Source organism: Frankliniella occidentalis, unplaced genomic scaffold, assembly GCF_000697945.3.
Source record: "Frankliniella occidentalis isolate FOCC.00 unplaced genomic scaffold, Focc_3.1 Scaffold163, whole genome shotgun sequence".
Taxonomy (NCBI): Eukaryota; Metazoa; Arthropoda; class Insecta; order Thysanoptera; family Thripidae; genus Frankliniella; species Frankliniella occidentalis.
The window spans coordinates 639,029-662,873 of NW_026267289.1; the positions used below are offsets into that span (position 1 = coordinate 639,029).

At 39.6% G+C, this 23,845-nt stretch overlaps 7 protein-coding genes and 1 long non-coding RNA gene across 15 annotated transcripts; 3 read left to right on the forward strand and 5 right to left on the reverse strand.

Annotated features, from left to right (window-relative positions):
- Positions 1-862: 862 nt before the first annotated feature.
- On the reverse strand, positions 863-2,201 carry LOC113207695 (uncharacterized). Its single transcript, XR_008011605.1, has 3 exons — positions 2,077-2,201; positions 1,830-1,881; positions 863-1,180 (listed from the first exon to the last, which is right to left on the reverse strand). It is a non-coding gene; the product is annotated as an uncharacterized LOC113207695 (long non-coding RNA).
- Positions 2,035-3,063, reverse strand: LOC127748664 (uncharacterized). Its single transcript, XM_052271493.1, has 2 exons — positions 2,854-3,063; positions 2,035-2,317 (listed from the first exon to the last, which is right to left on the reverse strand). Exons 1-2 carry the CDS (start codon positions 3,003-3,005, stop codon positions 2,035-2,037), a joined length of 435 nt encoding a protein of 144 aa, XP_052127453.1. The 5' UTR covers positions 3,006-3,063.
- A 375-nt stretch (positions 3,064-3,438) lies between these two features.
- On the reverse strand, positions 3,439-6,437 carry LOC113207684 (protein yippee-like 5). 2 transcript variants are annotated; one of them, XM_052271491.1, is made up of 3 exons: positions 6,296-6,437; positions 5,442-5,611; positions 3,439-5,360 (listed from the first exon to the last, which is right to left on the reverse strand). In XM_052271491.1, the coding sequence occupies exons 2-3, from the start codon at positions 5,600-5,602 to the stop codon at positions 5,162-5,164; spliced, it is 360 nt and encodes a 119-aa protein (XP_052127451.1). In that variant the 5' UTR covers positions 5,603-5,611; positions 6,296-6,437; the 3' UTR covers positions 3,439-5,161. The 2 variants fall into 2 exon arrangements, with proteins under 2 accessions (XP_052127451.1, XP_026280124.1); XM_026424339.2 differs by lacking the exon at positions 6,296-6,437 and adding an exon at positions 6,087-6,276.
- LOC113207683 (atypical kinase COQ8B, mitochondrial) lies at positions 6,348-10,064 on the forward strand. 6 transcript variants are annotated; one of them, XM_052271485.1, is made up of 12 exons: positions 6,348-6,462; positions 6,551-6,703; positions 6,905-7,114; positions 7,197-7,293; positions 7,429-7,829; positions 7,922-8,144; positions 8,235-8,359; positions 8,441-8,663; positions 8,764-8,904; positions 8,996-9,198; positions 9,299-9,451; positions 9,540-10,064. In XM_052271485.1, exons 3-12 carry the CDS (start codon positions 6,905-6,907, stop codon positions 9,807-9,809), a joined length of 2,046 nt encoding a protein of 681 aa, XP_052127445.1. In that variant the 5' UTR covers positions 6,348-6,462; positions 6,551-6,703; the 3' UTR covers positions 9,810-10,064. The 6 variants fall into 6 exon arrangements, with proteins under 6 accessions (XP_052127445.1, XP_026280123.1, XP_052127448.1 ...); XM_026424338.2 differs by lacking the exon at positions 6,551-6,703 and having other exon boundaries at positions 6,402-6,549; XM_052271488.1 differs by having other exon boundaries at positions 6,418-6,703; positions 7,215-7,293.
- A 560-nt stretch (positions 10,065-10,624) lies between these two features.
- LOC113207686 (lipoma-preferred partner homolog) lies at positions 10,625-14,815 on the forward strand. Its single transcript, XM_026424340.2, has 10 exons — positions 10,625-10,813; positions 11,078-11,244; positions 11,331-11,463; positions 11,761-11,910; positions 12,006-12,220; positions 12,295-12,523; positions 12,713-12,882; positions 13,005-13,183; positions 13,264-13,384; positions 13,471-14,815. The coding sequence occupies exons 1-10, from the start codon at positions 10,810-10,812 to the stop codon at positions 13,600-13,602; spliced, it is 1,500 nt and encodes a 499-aa protein (XP_026280125.1). The 5' UTR covers positions 10,625-10,809; the 3' UTR covers positions 13,603-14,815.
- Positions 14,816-14,902: 87 nt separating this feature from the next.
- LOC113207687 (solute carrier family 35 member F6) lies at positions 14,903-17,750 on the reverse strand. 2 transcript variants are annotated; one of them, XM_026424341.2, is made up of 9 exons: positions 17,533-17,750; positions 17,131-17,219; positions 16,895-17,042; positions 16,646-16,799; positions 16,382-16,555; positions 16,180-16,290; positions 15,946-16,104; positions 15,699-15,853; positions 14,903-15,622 (listed from the first exon to the last, which is right to left on the reverse strand). In XM_026424341.2, exons 2-9 carry the CDS (start codon positions 17,205-17,207, stop codon positions 15,434-15,436), a joined length of 1,167 nt encoding a protein of 388 aa, XP_026280126.1. In that variant the 5' UTR covers positions 17,208-17,219; positions 17,533-17,750; the 3' UTR covers positions 14,903-15,433. The 2 variants fall into 2 exon arrangements, with proteins under 2 accessions (XP_026280126.1, XP_052127449.1); XM_052271489.1 differs by lacking the exon at positions 17,533-17,750 and adding an exon at positions 17,339-17,444.
- A 171-nt stretch (positions 17,751-17,921) lies between these two features.
- On the forward strand, positions 17,922-21,204 carry LOC113207678 (uncharacterized protein C19orf47). The gene is made up of 10 exons (XM_026424330.2): positions 17,922-18,054; positions 18,395-18,591; positions 18,718-18,943; positions 19,009-19,143; positions 19,396-19,587; positions 19,683-19,831; positions 19,931-20,072; positions 20,150-20,404; positions 20,507-20,580; positions 20,660-21,204. The coding sequence occupies exons 1-10, from the start codon at positions 18,036-18,038 to the stop codon at positions 20,843-20,845; spliced, it is 1,575 nt and encodes a 524-aa protein (XP_026280115.1). The 5' UTR covers positions 17,922-18,035; the 3' UTR covers positions 20,846-21,204.
- A 3-nt stretch (positions 21,205-21,207) lies between these two features.
- Positions 21,208-23,301, reverse strand: LOC113207679 (uncharacterized). Its single transcript, XM_026424331.2, has 7 exons — positions 23,020-23,301; positions 22,780-22,895; positions 22,548-22,689; positions 22,343-22,467; positions 22,094-22,192; positions 21,809-22,015; positions 21,208-21,731 (listed from the first exon to the last, which is right to left on the reverse strand). Exons 1-7 carry the CDS (start codon positions 23,153-23,155, stop codon positions 21,594-21,596), a joined length of 963 nt encoding a protein of 320 aa, XP_026280116.1. The 5' UTR covers positions 23,156-23,301; the 3' UTR covers positions 21,208-21,593.
- Between the last annotated feature and the right edge of the window lie 544 nt (positions 23,302-23,845).

A 23,845-nucleotide genomic window follows, 5' to 3' on the forward strand; every position in this document is an offset into this window, starting at 1 on the left:
TGAGGGGGGGGGGGCTGTGCGGCGACGAGAGGGCGGCCGACACCCGGACGCCGCCCAGCCATTAGATCAGCGTGCGGCGGGCAGCGCAGCTCAGGAGAGGAGGAGACAAGGGCGACGTCTCTTATCTCCGCCAGGGCCGCGAGGTGAGCGAGAGAGGGAGGCAGAGAGCGACCACTCCCGACGCAGCCGATGCAGTCCACCAAACGCCGAAACAATAGCCTTCGCCTGTCCACACCTGTCCGCCTGTCCAGTTGGTGCCCGGCCGGGCGCAGCGGCGCAGCCACGGCACAGCTGGCGCATGCCTGCGCAGCACAGCCCAGAAAGCGGCTGGTATGGAAGTTAGAGTCTTATGACCCTCTTCTGCGGACGCCACATTGCCGGGTAGTTTTTCTTCATTTCCCTAGGGTGGGAATTTCTTGATCATTGGTGCACTGGCATATGACACTATCCCCCCCCCCCTCCCTGGTTGCATCACGCCTCAAGCAACGATCCTACCTTGCAAACGCGTTGTCGCACACCTTTACAGCGTATAAGCAGAGATGAGTGTGTGTGTGTGTGTGTGTGTCCGACATGCGTGTGGCAGGACGTGTTCTCTAATGAGATGGCAGGAGTAATCGAGAGGAGGAGGAGGGGCGCTCAGCGATTGTCGGCGTCTCATAATGTCGTTTCTGCCGCTCACTGCTGCATCGGTGCGTTTAGAATGCAGGCGGTTTTGTTTGCTGTCGTGCTGTAGTGTATCCATCAAGGCGGTGGTAAGTGCGAAACGAAGGATGGGAGAGGGAGGGAGGAAGGGACGTAAACCCAACCCAGCCGACAAGTTCAGGGAACCGTTTTGATAAAATAATTGAGTCCTGCGTGGTAGTTCAGATTAGACCGGGTTTGCAATATTTTTCAAAGTTGGTATCAAGGATTACATGTCACTTTCTTCTTATTTTTAGGTATACCAAGTGAATGGCGCTCTGGTTTTATGAAACTCGTCCAGTAACAAGGCACTCTACTCCGAATGTTCCAGGACCTAATCGGTGACGGCTGACACGACAGCTGGCAGGTGGTAGTACGGCAGTTCGATGGAGTCAGCGACGCCACGATGCCGCCCCTCGCCCTTCCCACTGGTCCTGTGCGGGCGGAGGCGGCGAGTAGGAGCTCAAGTCCCTCTGGTTGGTCCACAGGGTGCGGCCGGCTGAGGTGGAGACAAAGACAGCGGCTGAGAGGGCGGCTCATTGCGGCTGCGCACCCCAGGGAGGAGGGCAAAGTCAGCATGACATCGAAATGACATCAAAATGACCTGTAAGGTCAAAATTGGGGACCATTTTGACGTCTTCGTGATGTCAAAACGGTCCCCAACATTGACCCTAAAAGTCATTTTGACATCATTTCGATGTCATGCTGACTTTGCCTTCCTCCCTGGGACGCTGCGCACACGGCGATACTCACAAGGAGAAGGAGATTTAGGTTGGTGTAAGTCCCCGATTAGGTTCAAACTCGGCATATTTGCTTCTTATCCCTGTAGATGACTATTGCGCGTCAAATTTTGTGCGGAAGTTCATATGTCAAAACTCCCTATAAAGGCCTATAGTTCCAAAAAAACAAAACTTTCATGTTAGGGGGGGGGGCGGGTAGCTCGCCTTCCATTTTTCGATTTGAGACCGCCTTCCATATGTCCAATTTTGAAACTGTTTTCATAAAACGCTCCTATAAAGTACCCCGATACACTTCCGCCCAAAATTCGACTGGCGGTCGTCATCTCCATGGCTAAGAAGCAAATATACCGAGTTTCAAGAAGATTGGGAATTTACACCTACCTAAGTCTCCTTGTCAGGCACACTTACCAGGGTTGGGCAGTCTGGGAGCCAGGTCGAAACTCCTCCCGAAACCGTGATCCTGGGTCAACAGATGAGACGTTCAATTTAAAGTGGATTGGACACCAAGAGGACACCACGGGATGAGAGAGAGGGGATATGCTATACACACAACCCCGTGGGGCGGGGCAGCCGATGGGATGCCTTAACTTGACAACTTCTCGCTGACATCTATTTATACCTTTCTAGATCCATGCAGCATGGACTTTGACCTTACCTCTAGGATCGTTCTAGCGACGGAGGCCGCTACTGCCGCCGCGGTCGCTGCTGCCGCGCTGTGGGGGTTGGCCCCAGCTCCGGGGCCGGCGCTGGGGGCGGCCACAGGCGGGCCGTACCGCGCGCGCGGCGGCGGCAGCGGCGGCGGCAAGCTGTACACGTGCCGCACCCGGGTGACGAGGGCCGGGCCGTAGTCGGGGGAGGCCGAGACCGGCAGCCGCAGGAGCAGCGTCCTGTAACCGCTGCAATGGAGACAGACTGGCTTTAACTCCAGTCATTCATGATGTGAAAGGTGGCCGCCCACCATGAATGTTAGGCGCCTTTTTGGCTACGGGGGAAAAAGGGGGGGGGCAACGGGCAACGGCTCGGAAGGAAACCAAACGGCTTGAGAAAATAAAGGCCAAAACAGTAGTGCTGACTGGCTAGGCTTGGGCTTGGCTGGCTTTGAAAAACCACGAGGTCTCAGCTGACGCAAAGAGGCTACGCTCATGATAGCGCATGCGACAATCTAGGTAGGCCAACCCGCTGAGCAGCTGTGTGAAGATGGAGGCTTACCCTGAGCGCCACCAGGCGCTCCGTACCAGTTAACATTCATTGTGAGAGCACAGTAGGTTATCCCTTGGTTTTAAAATTAGGAGTTTGATCAAATTGTGGTCACGCATAAGTATCAGTTTCGAAAATTGCGCCTGGCCGATGGGAAAACCCGGGAAAACCCTTCAGAACCGTCCTGAAGTTCACATTTTCCGATTGGTTTGGAATTGAACATATGGAGACTCACCTGTAAGTCCTGAAAACTGGAAAGACTGCTCTCCCGTCGGCAGCGACGGTCACCACACTGTCGGCGTCGCTGTCGTCGAAGAGGCTTTTCCACTTCCAAGCGTCAACGGCGGCGAGCAAGGCTACCGCCACCAGCAGCCTGGAGACCAGCATGACGGGGTGCTCCACGTCAATTTAGGAATAAGAAATCCGATATCCTTTAGAAGGATAACTTCTGGTAACGTATGGGGCGCCGGTGTCTCCAGTCCCGATTCCCGTCGATTGGTTCCTTGCCCGCTGAGGACGCACGGGCTGTTTTAAACGATCCCGAGGCGTCCAGTCCACCTTTTATAAAGGCGGATTCACCCACCCCACCACGAGGTACCCCTGCGGCTCTGCCCCCAGCCCTCCCTGCCCTACCGGCACGTACGACTAAATGCGAAGCCCCGCCCAGCGTCACGGACCCCGGGCACGACCAGGGAAAGCTGCCCAAAGGTGGCGGTCTTGCCATCAATAGCGTCATATTTCTTAACACCAGGAGATGTCACCGTGCATTGTGGCAGACTACGTGGGAAGTCGTGGACAATAACCATACACAATTGGCGAATCATGTTAAAACTCATATATTTTTTGTGATTAAACACAAGGTAAAAATGGTTTATAATAAAAACAGGAAGTAAGATACGGAGGTATTTACACAAGGAATACAGCTCAGTAAGAAGGAACACAACACCAGCAACCCAATTAATGTAACTCAAAAAACTCAAGAGACTTTCTGAGTTTGTAGCAACTAACTTAACTACAACCATAAATCAATAGTATTGGCAGTTCAAAGAAATAATTTAATTATTCAACACAGAATGTTGCCAAAAAAAGGGGGGAAATTTATGTTTTATTGTAAATTACAATCTTCTTAGAATGTTTTTCTGGAAAGGAACTATGTATTATAATAAGCAGCAGGAGTTCTACTTTTCAATGTTCTCCTTTTAAAAATCAAGTTGTGACAAAAGGAACCTGCCTTGGAGCTGGTACGGAACACTGAGAGGTTTAAATTGAATGTGAAACTAACAGTCACAGTATTGTCCAAAAAAAAACAAAATGAGATGATTTCTCTTCGTTGCAAAGAAAACCAATCAAAAATATGAAACTAAGAGCAAAGATTTGTATTTATATGTGATAAACAAAAATGGATTGTAATTATCACAAAGACAAATGAAAGTAACACAATAACATTTGACTTATTGGGTCAGTTAAGTTCCCCCAGTGGGTTAAAAAAAAGTATAACCAATGGTGAGGTTGACCCATTTGCAGCAAACAATTTGGGTAGACCAATAATTGTACAATGGGAGCATTAAACTGCCCAATCTGAGCTTTATCACATTTTAATTAACAGTAAATCTGGAAACGGCAACTTTCCTTGGCAGTGTTAGTAAGTATGCCTTCTGAAGAGTGCTAGAAGGCTAATGAAACCAAAAAAATAATCAAATTTTCTGCCAGACCCTTGAGACGTAATCAATTGTAAAATAATGCATCTATTATTTCTTTCAATAAATGAAAGTTACAAAGTTTACTAACCACGTAATCAATTTTTTTTTCCATTTACACAAAAATTTTTTTACAACAAACAATAAACACTATTTTCTATCATCAAGTATATAATAACAAGAACTCTGTTTGTGCACAATAGAGTTTAAATAACAATATTTTTGGAGACAACAATGTACTGTAAGTTCATGGGAGAGGAAATATTACAAACAATTAAAGTGATAATGCCCTTAGCATGACAAGTAATCTTATAAACAATTTTGTAGCCAGAAACGCGCTCATTTCTTACAGGAGTAAAAGAAAAACAAATGATAGTGAATTTTGTGAAATTTCTTCAAGTCAGAGAGGATTGAAAACAGACCAGTAAAATGTACATAACAGACTAGTGTTTTCTGAACAGGAATCAGAATCTATAAGAGGTAATTAATTAATAGGATCAATGAATCAAATTTGCTTAAAAATAGCCTCCAATATACATAAAGTCAAATTTACAGTACAAACAAATTTGTAGAATAAATAACAAGCCTCTTTCATTCAAGTAACTCAACAGGTGGATCAGGGTCTTCATAATCATCATCTGATTCATACACAGCACCAGCAGGTACGTAGGGGGCTGGAGGGAGAGGCACTGGATGTATTACACCAAGGGCAAAAGCATCTTCAATGGCTGCTTCAGCAAGTTGTGCTTCAGCTTCCTGCTCATTGTTAGGTACAGCTAACACAGCCGGAAGATTGAAATTCTGAGCAACGGCAGGCATATTTAACTGCCCACCGTTGGCTTGCACTCAATCATCTCCCATGTGTTCATCGATACCATCACTCTCTGTGACAAGGGCACGTTCCAAGATCACTCGTCCTTCTTTATACCTTTGATTTTCCTCTGTTGCGAATTCATAAATCCATCCCAACTTAGCTTCACAGTTTTTGCATGATACATCACGCACCATGTGCCGTCCAGTGAGCATTACCCGGTCCTGCACATCACTGTAATAGAAATGGAAAAAGCTAATATCCACAACAATAAAGAAGATTCCCTAACACAAAAAAGCAATGAAAGAAACTCACCTATAACTCAGATTTACGACTCTATTGAAAAGAAAAGCTCGTCCAGTGGCCCCCGTAAATCTTGTACTTATGAGCTCACTTCTGTTGGTTAAAATTGTGTCACAAGCTGCACAGGAAAATAGGCGAGATCCACCAATGTGGTCCAGGAATATGCGACCCATTTTGAGTATCTGAAAGAGACGAGCACTATTTTAACAGAGAAACCAAAACAAATAACTATTTTACCTGAATATAAAACGGAATCTAGAACTTGAAACTAAAACTGTGGAAGCATATGTTGAGACAAATCGTAATCATAGTTTGTAACTTATGAGGAACAAGCAGGCTAAACTGACCATTTGAACATTCCCATTCTTTAAAAATACCTTCTCAGTGACTCATAAATTAATAAAATTAGATAAAAACATTCTACACAAAAGAATACCTGAATAGTGAGGTTTGCTTTTAACTAAGTGCTATGTCAACAAAAAAGGAAGACCAAATAACCTATTTTAGATCTATCGTATGCAGGCTTTCCCCATCTGATTCATTGCTTGGAAGAATAGGAAATCACGTAGAATTTTCATGGTAATGTTCTGAAACTTAACTATGTTATGGGAATCAAAGATGGCAGTATTAGCCAAATCATAACAAACTACAAACTACCTGGAAATCTCAAGGGATATTTCACCCCAAATAATTGGAAATGCCAAACACCGCAGAGTTTTCCTTCCAATGGGAGGCAGCAAGAGGTAAAAGTCCACACCACACCACCAGAGCGCCAGTATTTTGAGAAAATCGTATGGAGTTACAGGACAAAGGACAATGAAAACAAGAAACAGATGATCGTGACGTATCGTACGTATCGCACACACCCTTCAGCCAATCAGGTTGCACGATGGGCTGGCCGCAAAGTTGTCGTCTGCCTCCAGCCAAATTATAAACAAAAACACCATCACGCCGGATTTCTTCTGCTTTCGCTCCTGCGAATTTGATCAGCGTGTAGGACGTCAAGCCTATTGTTGAAGAAGAAAATTTCTCTGTAGGAGCTACGTTTCATAATGAGAGATAGCTTGAATGGAAACTGAATGTGTATTTACCGCATGGTTTCGTCACTCATCTCTTGACAGTAATTATATAACCTACTTGTGAAGGTCGAACCGTCGAACGACGAGCAGTATTTTTATCTGCCAAGACTCCTGCGAAATATGTACAAGTGAATTGTAATAATTAAATTTGCAACCACTCATCGTTCTCATTCTTCTTCTTTAGAGGTTTAAGAAGTGAGTCTCGGTGAATCCCTGTCACTTAATCCGTGCTATAATATCTTTGAAAGACATTTCCTGTGGCAATAACCTCTCCAGAAATTAGCATTGGTTCACGTCTTTTTGCACAAAGTTCTTGAGGTGTTATGTTTATTGGTTTTAGGATGTCAAATTGACCATAATTGTTGGACTAATTTAACCCATGCCTTTTATTATCAGATGGCCAAAATGCCCCGAGGTGTTGCTCAAGACGTTCTGGGAGTTATACGCGGTCTTCAGTGTGTTGCCAATGCTGCTGCCCGTTACCAAGAAGCGCAAATCAAAGAGGTTTGGCTGAATTCCAGTGTACGAGATGCTGTGGGTAACGTAGGTGGCAAGATGGGTGCAACTGTTGTGCAGTCACTTACTCCAAAACCTAATCAGCCACAGGTAGGATTTGTATTTGAACTTTTTGCTATTGATGCACATTGGGATACATTCATTATACTTCATCCACTTTTATTTATTATAGAGTGATGTTTCCAAAAAGATTACAGAAATTGTTGAAAGGACATCCATGGTAACGGAAGGAATACGTACTTTTGCTGCCTATGCGGGAAGTCCAGCTGGTAATTATCTAATGTGTCCACATTGCACGTTTTTTTTGTTGTTTTTTTTTGTATCTTTTATTTAAAACTCCTGCTTATTTTCTCCTTCAACAATTTTCTTTTTAATTTAATACCAAATCAAAACTGATGAAACAGTGAAAGAAGACACCAGAAAATTGGAAGAGACTAGGAAGCTAACAAATGAAGAATTAAGGGAAATCAGTGAACTAAATATGTTTGATGAATCAAACCTTTGTCACCTAGAGGTTAGAGATCCCAATCCTCCAGAAATAATTGCAGAAAAGTTTGAGTCCAATGCACAGGCTGTGCTGGACTCAATATCAACTCATGCTGCCAGGACGGGAGGCAAAGATGAACCTGTCACGCAAAAACCAAAGCAACATGTACTACAGAATGAAATGGAACCTCTTCAAAAACCTAGAGAGTCAACAACACTTGCAGCAGCAGCAGCTGAAAAATTCAAAGCTTCTTCAACTATGGTTACCCCTAAAGTTGTACCCACAGTTCGTCCTACTCCAACTAAACTAAAACAAACAGTATGTAAAGTATTGTTGAATGACTATGGAAAATACAAGTTTGGAAAAATGTATACAATTTTATTTTAATATCTAACTTAATTGTTTTGTAGTTGGCAGACTCAGCAAAGCAGAGGAAAGTTCCCTCATCTAGATGGGAACGAATTGTGTCGTTTGGAGGACTTGCTGCAGGCCTGGGAGTGGGAACTGTAGCTGAAGCTGCACGACGTGGCCTTGGACTTGCTGCCAAAAACAAAGATGGAGAAACTTTAGACTCCTTATTTCTTACACCTGCGAATGCAAAAAGAATAGTTGATACACTCTGCAAAGTTAGAGGTAAGGCAATACATTTTCAATTTTCTTAACTTCGGTAAAATTTGGTACTGTTCACGACTTTACGACTGTGAATCAAATCTGTGTCTACAGGTGCGGCACTGAAAATTGGGCAGATCTTGAGTATACAAGACAACTCTGTAATTAGTCCAGAACTGGCAGCTGCATTTGAGAGAGTAAGGCAAACTGCAGACTTTATGCCTGTTTGGCAAGTGGAGGTGAGGAACTTAAAATAACCACAATATTTTTTGTCCAGAGATCTGAGTAAGAAAAAAAATGAATCATTAATTATTTTTCAGCAAGTAATAGCTAAAGAACTGGGACAAGACTGGAGGGACAAATTAAAAATGTTCGAACCACAACCTTTTGCTGCAGCTTCAATTGGTCAAGTTCACCAAGCCCAACTGCCTGATGGGCGACTTGTAGCAATGAAAATACAGTACCCAGGTGTTGCTGAAAGCATAGACAGTGATATCAATAATCTTGTTTCCATACTGAAAGTGTGGAATGTTTTTCCTGAAGGTCAGTTACATCATGAAAAGTTCTGTGAGTGTAATTCACTTATATTACATCTATAATAATTTTTCATTTAAATTTTAAATATGTTCTCTACCTTTCATAGGACTTTTTATTGATAATCTTGTGGAGGTCGCCAAACGAGAACTTGGGTGGGAAGTTGATTATGAAAGAGAAAGGGAATGCACGAAAAAGTTCCGTGACCTACTGGCACCCTATCCACAATTCTATATTCCTGAAGTGATTGGTAAGATTTCAAAAAACAACATTCTGTTACATTTTGGTTTTTCTTCTTTTTTTTATTTACCCACTTAATATCTACCTTCTATTGGACCTAGATGAATTCTGCACAAAGCAGATATTTACTTCAGAACTCATTGAAGGCATCCCTGTTGATCAGTGTGTTAATTTGGACATGTCTGTTCGCGAAGAAATTTGCCGAAACATAATGCATCTTTGTTTACTAGAACTCTTTGAGTTTCGATACATGCAAACTGACCCTAACTGGGCAAATTTCTTTTACAACCCTAAAACAAAGCAAGTAAGTTGTTTTGTTTGGTTCATTTTTCTTTTCTACTTTTTTTTGATTTACCTAGTCTATATAGTGAAAACCTTGCAATAAATGTACTCAATTTTTTCAGCTTATTCTGCTCGATTTTGGAGCAACTCGAGATTATAAAAAGGAATTCATGGATAAGTATATTGAAGTGATTAAAGGAGCTGCTGATGGAGATCGCAAGAAGGTTTTAGAGCTGTCCCGTGAAATGGGCTTCCTCACAGGCTATGAATCAAAGGTGATTTTCTAATTTGACTAACACAGTCTTGTGAGAACATTTCAAAAATCCTGAATGTAACAATACTGTAAATTATCATCATTTTCAGCTTATGGAGGATGCCCATGTCGATGGTGTCTTAATTCTTGGTGAAGTGTTTAGTGAAAAATCGGGTGCTTTTGATTTTGGAGGCCAAGATACTACAAGAAGAATCCAGAAACTCGTTCCAACCATAGTCTACCATCGCCTGTGTCCACCACCAGAAGAAATATATTCTCTACACAGGAAGCTATCTGGTATATTTTTGCTATGTGCCAAAATGCAAGTTAAAATTGATTGCAGGGACATGTTTCAAGAAGTTTACAGAAATTATAAGTGAAACTGATAACATTGTCATTGTGTTTAGATTATTGTAATGTTATTTTGTTGAGTAGTATTTCTTCTTAAATTCCAATGCATATTGTAAAAAAACTAGTACTTTAAATGAGTTAATGTCAGTATTTTTCACTCTTTAATTAAGATATGTTACATTTATGGAGTGTGGAAAAATGTAATTATGATTACAATTATTCATATGACACAAAGCACAAAGAAAACAACACAAATACAGAAATAAAAATAACTTTAGAAGTGATTCAATGTGTTTTTTTCCTTAATCCTGTATTTTTTTTTAATTTCGATCTGGAACCCTTCAGAGGGGAAAGGCAGTGAAAATGTAGATCAAGGCAATCAAGGTAAACGTAAATACTTGAGGTAAATACTGTAAATAGCAGTAGCGGATGTACAATTTTTGAAAATACGCGCCATTGATTCACTCCCCGCCTTCTGAGTTATGAAGCAGTTACGTGGGCGGAGTGGGCGGTGACCCTGCTAGCTGGCACGGCACCATCCAAGATCAGCCGACACCCTAGCTCTGGAAAGTTATTATTTACGTTGTATTTATTTGTTTATCTTTGAATTTCTTCGCTTTTTGGGCGTCATTGTGCACTTTCTTCGCCATCACTGGATGGACCGTCTTTCGCGGGTGCGGACGAACGTGAGTTTCTGTACTTCCAGCAGCCGACCAACCCCAGTTTGTAGAGTCGATTCGCCCACTGGGAATTATAAGATTTCTTTTTCAGAAACTATGTAAGGTTTGTATGTGCAATGGTATTCGGCCCGTGAGTAGGGGGCGTTTGTTGATAACATAATTCATCCCAATCGCGTTGTTACTAGAACACATCACAATGTCAGTTCGTCAACATCACGACCGATGACTCGTCTGCTATGCTTTCGTCGGGTCTGGGGTCCGCGTCGGATGACTAATTGCGCTAATCCATCTGTCATTGTCTTGTGTTCATAGCATGACTCGTGTGACCTTCCCGTAGGCTCTTGCATTGATGAGTAAATTGGTGCTAATTTTATTTGTTACTTCAAGTTCTCTTGAATGTGCAGAACCCTTTTAACTGAATTTGCTTGTAGCAGAAAAAAATGTAATTTTGTGAAGGATTTCATAAGTTCATCATACTGCAGATTTGTGCAGATTAACTCCATCTCCTCAAATACTGAAATGTCATAAAATTTTCTCCTCAAGTTTTTTATGTTAAAAATATTGTACATTGTCTACTCTTGTCAACTGAATCACCGCTCCATTGGTATGTGTTGCAGGAACAATAATGGCAAGCCATCTTGAGCACCAATTAGCTGGTCTACAGATTGCTCATGGGGAAACAAACACTGCTGGAACAGGTACCTCAGCTGTTGTACAAGGAAGTCCAAGTCGAAAAATTGGTCCAGCAGTGCCACCCAAGCCATCTAAAAAGTCCCAACCACTGGTCAGTTTCTTTATTTCTTTCTGTTAAATTAAATCTGTAGCATTTACATTTCTTTAACGTGTATAATTTCATTAATATTTTAACAGGTGCCAAAAAGTTATTCTCTAAATGGACCTTGTGAACCTTCGTATAGCATCCCATTGCAAAGTGGTGGATCAACCAGCCCAGACAAATCAAATGTTCCCCTTTACACCAATCTTCCTCACACTCAAAGCCCTGGTAAGTTAATATGGGTCAATATGCTCCTTATAATTATTGCATGTATCATCATATTTTATCGATTCCAAGTCATACGCTATTCTCGGACGCATTCCACAACATGCAGAGAAGTCTCATGAAAGACTCTTATTAGACCCCTGCTAAATGTGTACTCGATTCTAAGCCGCACACGGCCTTTCAGTTTTCAAAATTGAGAAAAAGGGTGCGGCCTAGCCTAGAATCAAATAAATACACTATTGCTTTGGACACTATTTGAACTTAAAACTGATGAACTTATAAATTAATTTTCTCGAGCAGTGCATAGCAGAATGAATAACTCAGCAACCTACAGTAACGTTCCTGAAGCTCAGGGTCAGGCCTTGTACAGCAACACTTACAGTAACTACCCCAGTTACCCACAAGTCAATCGAGCAGCAAGGGGAGCAGCTGGCTCCAGTCCTGCTCCTGGTAAGTTTTTTCTATCAGAAATTTACCTAGTTTTTGAAGAGAAGTATCATGATAAAACAAGAAATTATCAAAAATAATATTTCTAAATTTTGTAGAGTTACCACCCCCACCACCTGAACCAAATGCACAACCTCAAGAAGATGGACACGAAACACTGCCTGACGATCTGCCCCCTCCCCCATCTCCTGTTAGCTCTAGCTATTCAGAATTACGTCGGGCAACGTACCAACCTGGGTACCAGCCTTCATATCCACCTAGCTTTCCTTCAAACTATCCTCCGGATTATTCTACTTATGGATCATCTTCTCAGGTAAGTTTTGTAAATTTGACTGCTCTACAAATGCAAAATGTGTCATTGGTAAGTTTTAATAATTCTCTTTGCAGAGCTCTTCAACATATGAATCAATTTATGAGCCTATAAATCCACGACCTCCTTCACAATTGTCGTCTCGCTCCAACTTTTCCCTGTATGCACCATATCCAGGTAGTGCGCAGGGCACACTTCAACGTGGTGGGCATAGTTCTTCTCATAATGAGAAGGAGGCTGAAGTTGATGCTCTGACAGATTTACTTGTACAGTCTATGGATGGATCAACTGACTCTGATGTCTATGGTGAGCAATATGATGTAAAAGATTAAATTATTATACAAAATATGTGGATCTTAAAATACTTTTCCAAAGAAAATAACCTTTTTCTGGGTTGTTTTGAAAGGAGAGTACAGTTTTCTTGCCCTATGACTGCCACAGGAAAAATATTTTCAGGTAGCCTTGTAATTTTACCTCTGTCTCTTTCTTTACCAGGTATATGCACAAAATGTGGCGAGAAAGTTGTTGGAGAGGGTTCAGGATGTACAGCTATGGATCAAGTGTATCACATCAGATGTTTTACTTGTTGTGACTGTGCTGTCCAACTTCAAGGAAAGCCATTTTATGCACTGGAAGGAAAACCATACTGCAAAGAAGACTACTTGGTGAGCAAAATAGAAATATTATGGACAATAATTGCATTGTTATGCTAACTAACAGAATCAACTTTTACTTTACCATCTATATCTGTCTAATGTGATTATAACCACTTACATCTCATTTGCAGAATACTTTGGAAAAATGCTCAGTTTGCCTCCAACCTATTTTGGATCGTATTCTTCGTGCGACTGGCCGTCCGTATCATCCTCAGTGTTTCTGTTGTGTAGTCTGTGGAGAGTCCCTCGATGGCATTCCTTTCACAGTTGATGCAACCAACCAAATCCATTGCATTCAAGACTTTCATAAGTACAGTAATCTTATCTAAGATCAGTTGTATTCTTTTCTTAAAACCGCTTGTGAACATTGTGGTACTTGTATTTTCTCAGGAAATTTGCTCCTCGATGCTGTGTTTGCAAACTTCCTATCATGCCTGAAGCAGGACAAGATGAAACCGTTAGAGTTGTAGCCTTGGATAGAAGCTTCCATATTCAATGCTACAAGTGCGAGGTATTTCATAATAACTGTCCAAGAGACTTGTGGTTTAGTAGTTCTTTTCCTGTTCAACCATAATCACTGATTCAATTTTATTTCAGGACTGTGGTCTTGTTTTATCTACAGAAGCTGAAGGGCGAGGATGCTACCCACTTGATGATCATGTTTTGTGCAAGAGTTGTAATGCCAAACGAGTACAGGCTTTAACTTCTCATATGACAACAGAACTGTAGGGAGTTCATTAATAAATTCAAGGGGGAAAACAGTTTTCATTTTTTCTTGTATTAAGTTTTTTTTCAACCTTGTAAGTCACTTGTTTTTGGGATAATGTATGTTATGAAATGGTTGTGTAATAATGATTCTTACTTTAGACAGTATTTTAAATGCATGAACAGTATTTTAAGATTTTATCTGAATATGATTGGTTTCATTTTAAAGGCTTTAAATTAATCTAGTTATGGACTGATTCCTTAATCTTATCACACGTTTCTATACCTTTTCTACTGCAGGTTTCTAACATTGTCCATCGTCTGTAAGTTTGGATAGCTAACAAGACTTTTGTTAGTTATTTTCTTAACAAGTCAGTTGTAGCTGATAAAATTTAAACACATTTGGGAGCATCTCGCTCTTATAAACCATAGTTTTTATGTGCAACCCCTATGGGACCATAAAACAATGACTCATATATCACTTCCCTCTAATGAAATTTTCAGTATTACTTTAGTCAACATGCTGAAATCTCCTGACAAATCTTTCCAAATCTGCACTTTCATTTGTGTATCATTGCTTTCCATGTCAGAGAATCATCAGTTATCATGGTCTTTACTTTACAGGCGCTGTTTGCCTCTTTGTATTAAGGAATTATTTTATTTATATATTTATACGTACCTATATTTATAGAAATATATTTATATAGATATATTTATATGGGTGAACGTGGCTTTCTGAATGCCTGTACAATAAATTTCAATTTGTTGTATGTGTATGTATCTTGTTAAAAAGAACTCGGTTGTTTGTGCATACACATACTGTGTGTATGGAAACTTCATGTTATCATGTTTTATCTTTGTACCATTCTAGATGCAATGGTCATGTTTGTTCTTCCTGAATTACCAATTGTCATGGACAATCCCTCTTACTTGTTTGAGTTGTCCTAAATTTTGTGAAACCAAGCAAATTGTAATTTTTACCAATTGTGATACTGTTCACTGGTTTCTTCCTCAAATGCCTCTAGTAAATCTAATGGCTAAAAGGAACATTTTCCTTATTATTGTTAAAATCTACGTAAAAGATTCTCAAAACAGATACTTTCATTTACATTCCATTACCTCCTAATGTTAATGTTCAAATCATAAGGATGGAATAAGTTCAATATGGGCTAGTTGTATGTATTTGTATGTGCCATTGTCATAACAAAGTGTAAAATAAACTCAAGTCGACAAACACCTTTCAACTTTAGATCCTAAGTTACCTTGCTCCCTTTGCCTGATTACAAATTTAATAAAGACATGGGATTAAGATATTTCACAGAAGTTGTATGAGAAAATTTCTTTACTTAGTAATAATGTCAGTAAAATATACATAGTACAAGAAAGGGTAGGATTCAATTTATGCTCCTACAAACAAAAATTCATAGGAGCCAATATCACAATATTTACTACAGTACTTATAAAATGAATTAAATGGCAACAAGTAAGTTTATATTGAAGCAAAAATATTTTTTCCACGGAATTGATTAATTGCCACAGTGAACTCAGATCTAAATGGTTCAGAAATAAGAAAAGTCCAAAAATGAAAAGATCACTGTTTTACCATCAGTCTTTCAAGGCCCTCAACATGAAGTTGCAATCATTTAAACAAAGAAAAATTATAACTGGTATTAAGAAGTTCTCATCCTGAAATAGAAAATGCTCATTGTTTGAGATTATGTGGACAGCATAGATAGCTGGCCAGAAATATAAATCATACTGATGTTGTGAATGAAACACTTGTCTTCTGTTTAGGTGCCTTTGCAATATTTGATTGCCAAATTGAATAGGAATAGACTGAAAAGTATAATTTTTTTTAGTTAGCTGTAGCTCTATCAGCTCGTTGGCTATCTAAAACACCAGCTTCTTCCTCTTCCATTCTGGCAAAGCGTCCTGTGGAGGCAGCACGTCTGTTCATGTAACCCATGAACCTCTTGAAGGCTGGTTCAAGAAGTACATTGTTGTAGAGACACATGCCAACCAACAGCAAAGCAAATCCAATAACCTGTGAAATTTAAGTGATTGTCAGTGATTGATGCATTGTACCAGTACTTACTTTCAAGAGCTGCAGTGTAACTTGCCTGCAAGTAATTAAATGTTTGCCATTCTAAAGCAAGGCCAATAACCCAAATGACCAGAGTTCTCACACTATCCAAAACCATCCTGGTTGTTGCTGACATTTCTTTCGTTACACTAACACCGGCAAAGTTGAAGAATGCAATGCTGACAAATGTTCCTAAAAATTAAAGATCATGCAAAATTAGAGAACTTTAAGAAACAAAATGTATTGTATTGGCTTACAGAGAGTTGGATTTACATGTTACACACCAAACATAGCCAAGAGGAGGAGTCCATTGTTAAATAACTGAACAAGTCCATCAGGTGTGTCCTCGAGGACATTGCGAGGATTTTCACTGAATGGTGGATATGCTGGGATCCAATAAAATGGAACCAACAGGCTCCCCAATACAACAAAGCCCCACAAGCCTGTCAAAAAATAATGTAAGAGCTAAAGACAGTAAGTGCAACTTCAAGTAATAAAATAGTGACAAGAAAAAGTACCTTCATAGCCCACAACCATTAGCGCAGGAATATCTTTGTCCTTAACAAACTTTTCCTCATACACCATTTGAAATGCAGTAATGATTTGTGCGGCAATAATTAAAAGATCTCCTATAAATAAAAGTAGGGGTTGAATATTCAAGTGCAAGTAATATCAGAGATATGAGCAGATAAAACATCAATATATATTGTGTTTACTGACCAGTAATGATAGAGTTGGTGTCCTTGTGTTCAGAGGAAGACCCTGATGCAAAATCAGACATACCCACAACTGACAATCCACTTAAAACAAAAATTATTCCAAACCATTCAACACAGCGTAATTTGCGATCCAAAAATGCCATTGACAGAAGTGCCACGAACACAATAACAGATCCTAAAAACACAACAAACCTCTTTAAAATAAGGGCCCACATTCAAACATCAATAATTCCATAGAGGTGTCTTATTTAATATATGTACATACCTCTGAGCATTTGGAATGATGATGCATAAGTCAAATTGAGTCCAATGTACATTGTTGATGTAGCAATCATATCGCACATGGCAGGTGGAAGTAAAATAAGTGCTTTAAAATTTGTATTACCGGCAGTTGTCTTTTCTTGACTCTCAGAACCATCCTAAAATGTTAAATTCAACGAAAAATTGGAAGGAATAAGTTAAACATGGCACACAAATATGTTTGTTAATACTAGTGGTAGATCAAAACACATACTTGACGGCGAGAGTAGTACCAATATAAAATTTTAAAAGTAGCAAGGCAAGCCATTTCTCCGAGGAACATTGTACTAGCCTGAAGAAAAGGGTGTACAAAATGTCTTTTCTGTCCATCAAGACCAACAGATTCCATAAAATCAGCCCATCTAAAGTAAATAAAAAACATAAGTTAGTAAAAAATCTAATTAGCATAGGTAATATGTACCATCAATAACAATAAGCCAAAGGACTTGCTTTGTACTCAAAGTGTTGATTGATCCTGTAACGACCAATAGTAAGGCCAGAAACATTCGGTATTTGGTCCACTCCATGATGAATGAGTGCTGTAAACAAAGGAAAAAAGTAGGGTCAGTCCTTCTACTGCTGCTGCCATAGTAATCATACATAAGGAAATTGTAAAATGTAGGGAGACAAATCTCGGATTACTAATCAACAAACATACACCCCTTGATATATTTTAAAAAAAAATTAAAGCAGTTAAGTGAGAGTTTGAAATAAAAGGAGGAGCTTTTTTCAATTCCAGCAGGTGAGTAGTAAGGTTGTAAGTCTTTCTTTTACTTTGACTGGGACAGCCTACCTCAACATTGATAGCACACAAGTCATGATGGCAACAACCTATAAAATGAAAATACTTACTGTCACTAGGAAGATGCTACTACGAACTTGCTGCAAGCTGCACTGATGTGAGTGACACTTTTCAAATACGGATCCCTAACTCCACCCACTTATTGTCTGTCCACACCATGTGATTCTCCAGTAGACTTTGTTCGCTGAGTCGACGAGCTGAGATTGCACTTCCAGATAAACATGTCCAGTACACCACCACTACCACCACAACGAAACATGACACTCCCCCTCCCCGCCCCTTCCCTACTCCTCTCTCCTCCTTTCCCTTTCTGCTCTTTGAGGCTGAGGCACATTATTGGTGCATTGATATACTATACGGGGATGGATTGAGACTATTCCTCTGCGCCTTCTGCAACTACACGTCTTGTTCTTGAGAGGAGGAGGGGGAGAGAGGGAGAGGGAGAGAAGGGGATGAGGGAGAAGGAGAAGGGAAGAAAGGATAACACGGAGAACGAAGTAGAGAAGACTATTTATATTTATTTTTGTATGCGTGTGGCTATTTCCAACTGAAAATGGCTGCTGTTAGCACGGGTAAGACCTCCTTCCTTTGTACGAATACGTATTAAAGTCGTTGACTCTGACAGTTTGCGTGCTGCAGGTCATTTACAAGATACTTGTCAATTTTTTACATACCGCTTGATGCCCTACCGGATCTGTCGCTTAAGTACTATGCTCTTCATTTGCGTATAGATATTGTAACTCAATATTTTCGTCTTCTCTCCATTAAATAAATAATTTTGCTGTTACTAGATCGTCTGATATGATCTAAGAACAGCACCACATTCATTGCCCTGACCTGAGTGGTATTTCTAAGGTTATGTTTACTAGTTCTTTCTTAGCAATATTTTAACTTTTAAAATGTTATTTGCAGAAAAATGGGTCAAGTTCTTTACCAGAGCTGGTATACCACAGCGTGCAGCTGCCACTTATGCCCTTACTTTTGCTGACAATCGCATACAATTGGATATGCTACTTGACCTTAACAAAGAGTATCTGCGTGATATGGGTATCACTCTTATGGGTGATGTCATTGCAATTCTACGACATGCTCGTCAAGTCCATGAAGAGGTAAGCGAACCATCATTGTTTATGTTGATAATACATGAACAGAGACTCGTCTCAAGCTTCACAATTCTTAATCCTTAAATGCTCATTTGACCATTATTTCTCACATCTCGCATTCCTTACTTGCAGATTACGCATGAAAGATTGTTATTATCTGCCAAAGGACCTAGTAGCTCTATTAAACCAGTGTCAAGCAATGTCAAAGAATCATCAATCAGTGCTGGAACAGCAAAGTTGTTGAAAGGCACAAAGGTACTGAAAGCTCCATCTACAAGCACTTCAAGTAGTTCTTTCAATAGTTCATCCTCTTCTTCTCAATCTTCATCAGCTCCATCACCACCTAAAAAAGTTTCTGGTAAGTTAAAATTCACTTTAAGTGTTTATGCATGGTTCAATTTTACTAACTTTTACTTTTTCCAGTTCCTTCTCGTATATCTGACCCAAATCCAAGGCCGGTTCCACCCGGTCGCACTACTGCTTCTTCTTCCGCCTTATCACGATCAATGGGCACATCATCAGAAAAAACCTCTGCAAAGAAAACAGAATCTCAGCCAGGTATGGGTGTAATTTTTTAAATTTACCTATTTTTTTAAGAAGAGCGTATTTTGTCCATGCTTTTCTGCTTTTTTTTATCAGAAATTATTTGAAGCATTTAGCTGGACAGACAGCATAATTTGGGGTTGAGGGGTACAGGCAAAACCTTACCTGTCACCTGCGATTGCCCATATACATTTTTATATGTATTTTTCTAAATTTGATTGAACATCAGCAATTTTTAAAATTATTTTTCATATTTTAATTTTATAGAGTCTTTAAAGCGAAGGTCAGGGGAAATTTCAAGGTCAAAGTCTGCTGGTGAAAAAGTGGACCTTGAAGAAATTCAAGTCCCTGTAAAGAAGGTGAGACGAGTTCTGCCTGAGCATGAAGGTGGGTACAAAATTAAAATGCCAACAGGGTCGACCCCTCGCAGTCAACAAATTCTTGCAAAACAGAAAGAAAGTAAGTTGTCGTGTTGTTATTGTTTTCAATATTTTAAATCAATTTTATGTTCCTAGTTTTTGTAACAATTTGTTTTTTGTTTTGTATTTTTGTAGCTGCCAGTAAGAAAACAGTGTTTGACCGCCTAGGGGGATCAACCTCACCTGTCACTGAACCTGTGACAGCAGCTGTTTCAGCTGTTTCTAGTACCACATCTGATCCAACTTTTACCATAACAGGCCTTGAAGGAACCAAAAAGTCAAAGGTATGTTTTTTTGGTGACCACCTTTTCCCTAATTATTTTGCTATTTTAAAATTTTGTTCATGTATTATTATAAATAACTGGTATTATTACTTCTTGCAGATTACATCGGTTTTCAGTAGGTTAGGAGATAAACAGGTTTCTTCTACCTCAATACCACCAGGAACTGAGGACAATGCCTCACATCCAGGAATCCTCAAAAATACTGTTACCAAACCTGTTCAAAGGGCAACTGTAGTTGCAAGTGTGTAAACATTTATTTATTTCTTTAACATTTTAATTGGTGTTTTTGTAATACTATGTGGTTTTGAACTGTTTCAGGAACATCCTCTATGGTTGCTGACTCTCTGTCTACTGCGAATCGCAGTGATGTTCAAAGTAGAATAGGCATGACAAAAGAAGTGCCAACCGTTAAACGTTCAGCCACAATTGTTTCCATTCCCAAACAGGACTATGGGATGAAGCGCTCTGCTACAGTTGTAATGATTCCACGGAAAACTGGGGAAGTGAAACGTTTGGCTACAGTTTTACCTGGTTCCAAGCCAGTAAAACTTGTAAAAACTGAGGGTATTCTAGGTATGACACAGCTCTAAAAGAAGTTAGAATTTAAATCCGGTGTTAGATAATTATCTCATTTTCTCTTTACAATATTGATTAAAATTAGTTTTATTTCTCTAGCTGGCTTCTCCAGAGAAATCAGTAGGTCTGTCAAGTCAAGATTAGGAGTTGATGAAACATCAAGAGCACCACAGGTTTGTAAATTATTATTTTTTTTCCTATTATTGAGTAATTCTGATTTTTGAATGTTGCTGTCATTTAATTTGATTGCAGACAGTACGCCTCAAACCAGTACCACGAGCCATAGGTGCTGCTGGCCCAATCAAACAGAGGGTTGATTTTGCAAAAATGAATGGAGGTGGCACTGCCAGTTCCATCAAAAGGGTAACCTTCAGCGGCCCATCACCATCAGAAAAGATATCTTCTAAGTCTGGTGTTTTTAGCAGACTTGGCAGATAGGTTTCTCTACTTACTAAATAGATGTAATACACCCATACTCTTCTTCTTTGAGTTGTTAGGTTTTCTGTTATTTCTTTTTTTTTCTTGTTTACTCAGAAGACAGTCTCAGTAATCAATTTTATTTCTGATGAAGGAAATTTTTTCCATTTTTCAATGGAATTTTTTTTATTTCCTATGTGAGCTACACATTTTTACCTCTAATTTTTGTTTCATCTGGTAACTGTGTGTAATTTTCTATCTATTTTCTCAACAGTGTTCGTTATGACCTGCTGCAAAAAAAATCTCACGTGGATAGCAGCCACTTTGTACATTAAAAATAAATCCATTATTTATATTAAAAGAACAAATATTTCATGAAATCGTTCATTTTGTTTGTCAATTTATTCTTTGGGTTTGAGTTTGTTAACATACATGGCCATTATTGTGGTTTATTCCCATATGAAATTTGAATAATACAGCTAACTCTTTAACTATATGTTATATGTAGAGTCATAGTTGGAATGGTTAACAAAGACATGGATGAAATATGTAGTTACAACTTACATTGCAGGGCAGAGGTATTGGGATCAGAATGGTTTGCAGTGGGAAATGACTTTCCTAAGGCCATAAATCAACACACAAGTTACAGTAACAGGCTGTGTATACAAACCAGTCTGTCAAGAAAAAATTAGAGCCTTACATGTAGATAAAAAATTGTAAAAGTCTTTCATGATAAATAATTTTCAAAGCCTTAATAGAAGGAGAGTGACTAATTAGTTTTTCCTGGATTAATGACTTCATAGAGATGAATCATCTTGAGCTCAGGGTCATCAGTTGGCATATCTGGGGCATCCATGTTAAAAACATCCAATTCTTGCACCCATTTATCCATATCAATTCCAACGTCCTAAAGAGCAAAAAGAAAAATAGACAATGAATCTCCAAATGTCACGGATATCAAATTAGATTAAGAGCCTAACATACCGGCAGGCTTTCCATAGTGACATCGAGTGCAGGACACGTAACTAGAAGAGCTTTCTTTTTCACTCGTTCAAATATTAGTTTCCACATTTTAATCTGCTCATTTGGTTCCATGAAGAATTCAAACACATTGTTCAGCACAATTATATCAGCGGAGGCAAGCAAGTCAGTGCGTTGTTCAATACTACTGTCAATTATTTCAATTCGATCCTAGTAAAAGAAGATAAAATATTACAGATGTACCAAAAAACAAACAACCAAGTAGTATGCGTGAAAGAATTGCTGTACCTGGAAGCCATATTTCATGACAATTTCCCTTTGCATTCTACAGAGCTCACCATTTATTTCAATGCCATATATTTTTCCAACATTTGTATAAAGGTATGCCTGAATATTGAAAAACCACATACATGTTATAGAAAATGTCTAGAGTGCCAGTATTCAAAAATTTCACAGTATTCCCTGTGTGAATTGAAGAAAAAGAAGAGAGACAAAGAATGATTTAAACATTCAAAAAGAATAAGTATATTGCCTTACCCCATACAAAATTGGACCCAAACGGGAGCCAACATCCAGCAACACCTTATCGTCATCTAAGGGTGGCAATAGGACATTATACATATACGCTATTTGAGCACGTGAAGCTGAATGAGATATAAAAGCTGGAGTAGAGAAAAAGAAACCAATTATATTTTGAAGTAAAAATAAAGTTTGATCATAACATATACTTTTGCTTTCTTACTGAGTGATTTTGTTTTGGTGGATCCACATTGCACACAATAGTGTGACTCAATCACTCCCTTGGCTGTGAGTTCATGTAGCAATTCATTATCATATAGGAAAGAGTCTACATGTCTTGTATACTTTGGATCACAATCAGAGTTCTGTAATATAATAGTAATACATACCCCATGTAAATTATGTGTGAATGTACCAGGAATTTGTATGACTCACTCATGATGGGCCTCACATACCTCTCCAGTAGTCGGCACAATAATTTTTTCGGATGGGAGTACAGCTTCGATTGGAAGATGAAGGCGAACATCAGTAGCTATTGATCTCAGTATACCTTCAGGAGACTCCTCATCATCTGAAAGTTTTTTTTAACATAAAAACCATTAACGAATTTAGAGTCAAGGACACCTAAGAATGACCTACTTTGAAAAATTTAAAAAGGAAAATGATTCATTGAAAAATTAATTTGTCGGTCGTACCTTCTCTCCAATTATATTTAATCCAATCAATGAGTTTCCTTTGGTTATGGGGGTCCCTAAGTTTCCGCAACAAGTCGTGAAATTCCTCTTGAGCTTCAGGTAAAGTAAGCATGACTGGTGGTAACATGCTTGCCATGATTATTAATTGAGAAACAACTATAACAGATAGTGAACAGATCAATATTCTGAGTGAAATATGTTTTCTCACACCAGATCAGGGTGATCACCTGTTCCGGCAAGCAAACAGACCACAATCACAAAATGCTTTCTGCTTCTGCTAAGGTGGTCCTGACAAGCAACATGATCAATCAGAACCAGATTGAACGAGACCCCCCACTGCGCACCCAAGGGGTGGAAATATGACCAACAGTTTTTTGAATTTCCGTAACTAATGAATAACTAAGGCAGGGCGCCTCTACAGCTTAGTTTATCTGCGAATGAACATCAAAACATAGGCATCAGGGTATTTAGTGCGTGAACGGTTGATGAAGTTGTGATTTTCGGGGAAAGGTGGTGGGGGAAGAATGTTGGGCGGGATCCGAGGGATTCGTGAGCTTGTTAGCTTGTCAACCGGAAATTGACAGTGGGACCACAAGTATAAAGTTGGTCTCGTTCGAACCTTTTCTAAACTTTGTTTCAGCATCGAAAAACATGCAATTTATTTTATCGAAGAGGAAAGTGGATATATCATCATTAAATTTTCAGAAATCTTGGCAATAAGTGATTTTATACTTGTTGAACAGCCGATCGTGGAGAAGCGGTCATTCAAGAACCAGCAAAAAAGGCGTGCATTTGAACGGACCCCGCCGAGGTTCACCGCCGACCG

Bases quoted from the DNA above. Each gene is read 5' to 3' on its own strand.
- LOC113207678 (XM_026424330.2), top strand. The intron at 19,144-19,395 runs GTATGGGTGTAA...TTAATTTTATAG, and splicing joins GAAAACAGAATCTCAGCCAG to AGTCTTTAAAGCGAAGGTCA. The intron at 20,581-20,659 runs GTTTGTAAATTA...ATTTGATTGCAG, and splicing joins AAACATCAAGAGCACCACAG to ACAGTACGCCTCAAACCAGT.
- LOC113207683 (XM_052271485.1), top strand. From the start codon at position 6,905: ATGGCCAAAATGCCCCGAGGTGTTGCTCAAGACGTTCTGGGAGTTATA. The intron at 7,115-7,196 runs GTAGGATTTGTA...TATTTATTATAG, and splicing joins CAAAACCTAATCAGCCACAG to AGTGATGTTTCCAAAAAGAT. The intron at 8,905-8,995 runs GTAAGATTTCAA...TATTGGACCTAG, and splicing joins CTATATTCCTGAAGTGATTG to ATGAATTCTGCACAAAGCAG.
- LOC113207686 (XM_026424340.2), top strand. The intron at 12,883-13,004 runs GTGAGCAAAATA...TCTCATTTGCAG, and splicing joins ACTGCAAAGAAGACTACTTG to AATACTTTGGAAAAATGCTC. The intron at 13,184-13,263 runs GTACAGTAATCT...GTATTTTCTCAG, and splicing joins TGCATTCAAGACTTTCATAA to GAAATTTGCTCCTCGATGCT.
- LOC127748664 (XM_052271493.1), bottom strand. From the start codon at position 3,005: ATGCTGGTCTCCAGGCTGCTGGTGGCGGTAGCCTTGCTCGCCGCCGTT. The intron at 2,318-2,853 runs GTGAGTCTCCAT...TCTCCATTGCAG, and splicing joins CCAGTTTTCAGGACTTACAG to CGGTTACAGGACGCTGCTCC.
- LOC113207684 (XM_052271491.1), bottom strand. From the start codon at position 5,602: ATGGGTCGCATATTCCTGGACCACATTGGTGGATCTCGCCTATTTTCC. The intron at 5,361-5,441 runs GTGAGTTTCTTT...TTTCTATTACAG, and splicing joins GTCGTAAATCTGAGTTATAG to TGATGTGCAGGACCGGGTAA.
- LOC113207679 (XM_026424331.2), bottom strand. From the start codon at position 23,155: ATGGCAAGCATGTTACCACCAGTCATGCTTACTTTACCTGAAGCTCAA. The intron at 22,896-23,019 runs GTACGACCGACA...AAAAACTTTCAG, and splicing joins TAAATATAATTGGAGAGAAG to ATGATGAGGAGTCTCCTGAA. The intron at 22,690-22,779 runs GTATGTGAGGCC...ATTATATTACAG, and splicing joins TTGTGCCGACTACTGGAGAG to AACTCTGATTGTGATCCAAA.
- LOC113207687 (XM_026424341.2), bottom strand. From the start codon at position 17,207: ATGGAGTGGACCAAATACCGAATGTTTCTGGCCTTACTATTGGTCGTT. The intron at 16,556-16,645 runs GTATGTACATAT...TTGTGTTTTTAG, and splicing joins ATCATTCCAAATGCTCAGAG to GATCTGTTATTGTGTTCGTG. The intron at 16,105-16,179 runs GTACTTTTTCTT...ATTTTTTGACAG, and splicing joins AATGGTTGTGGGCTATGAAG to GCTTGTGGGGCTTTGTTGTA.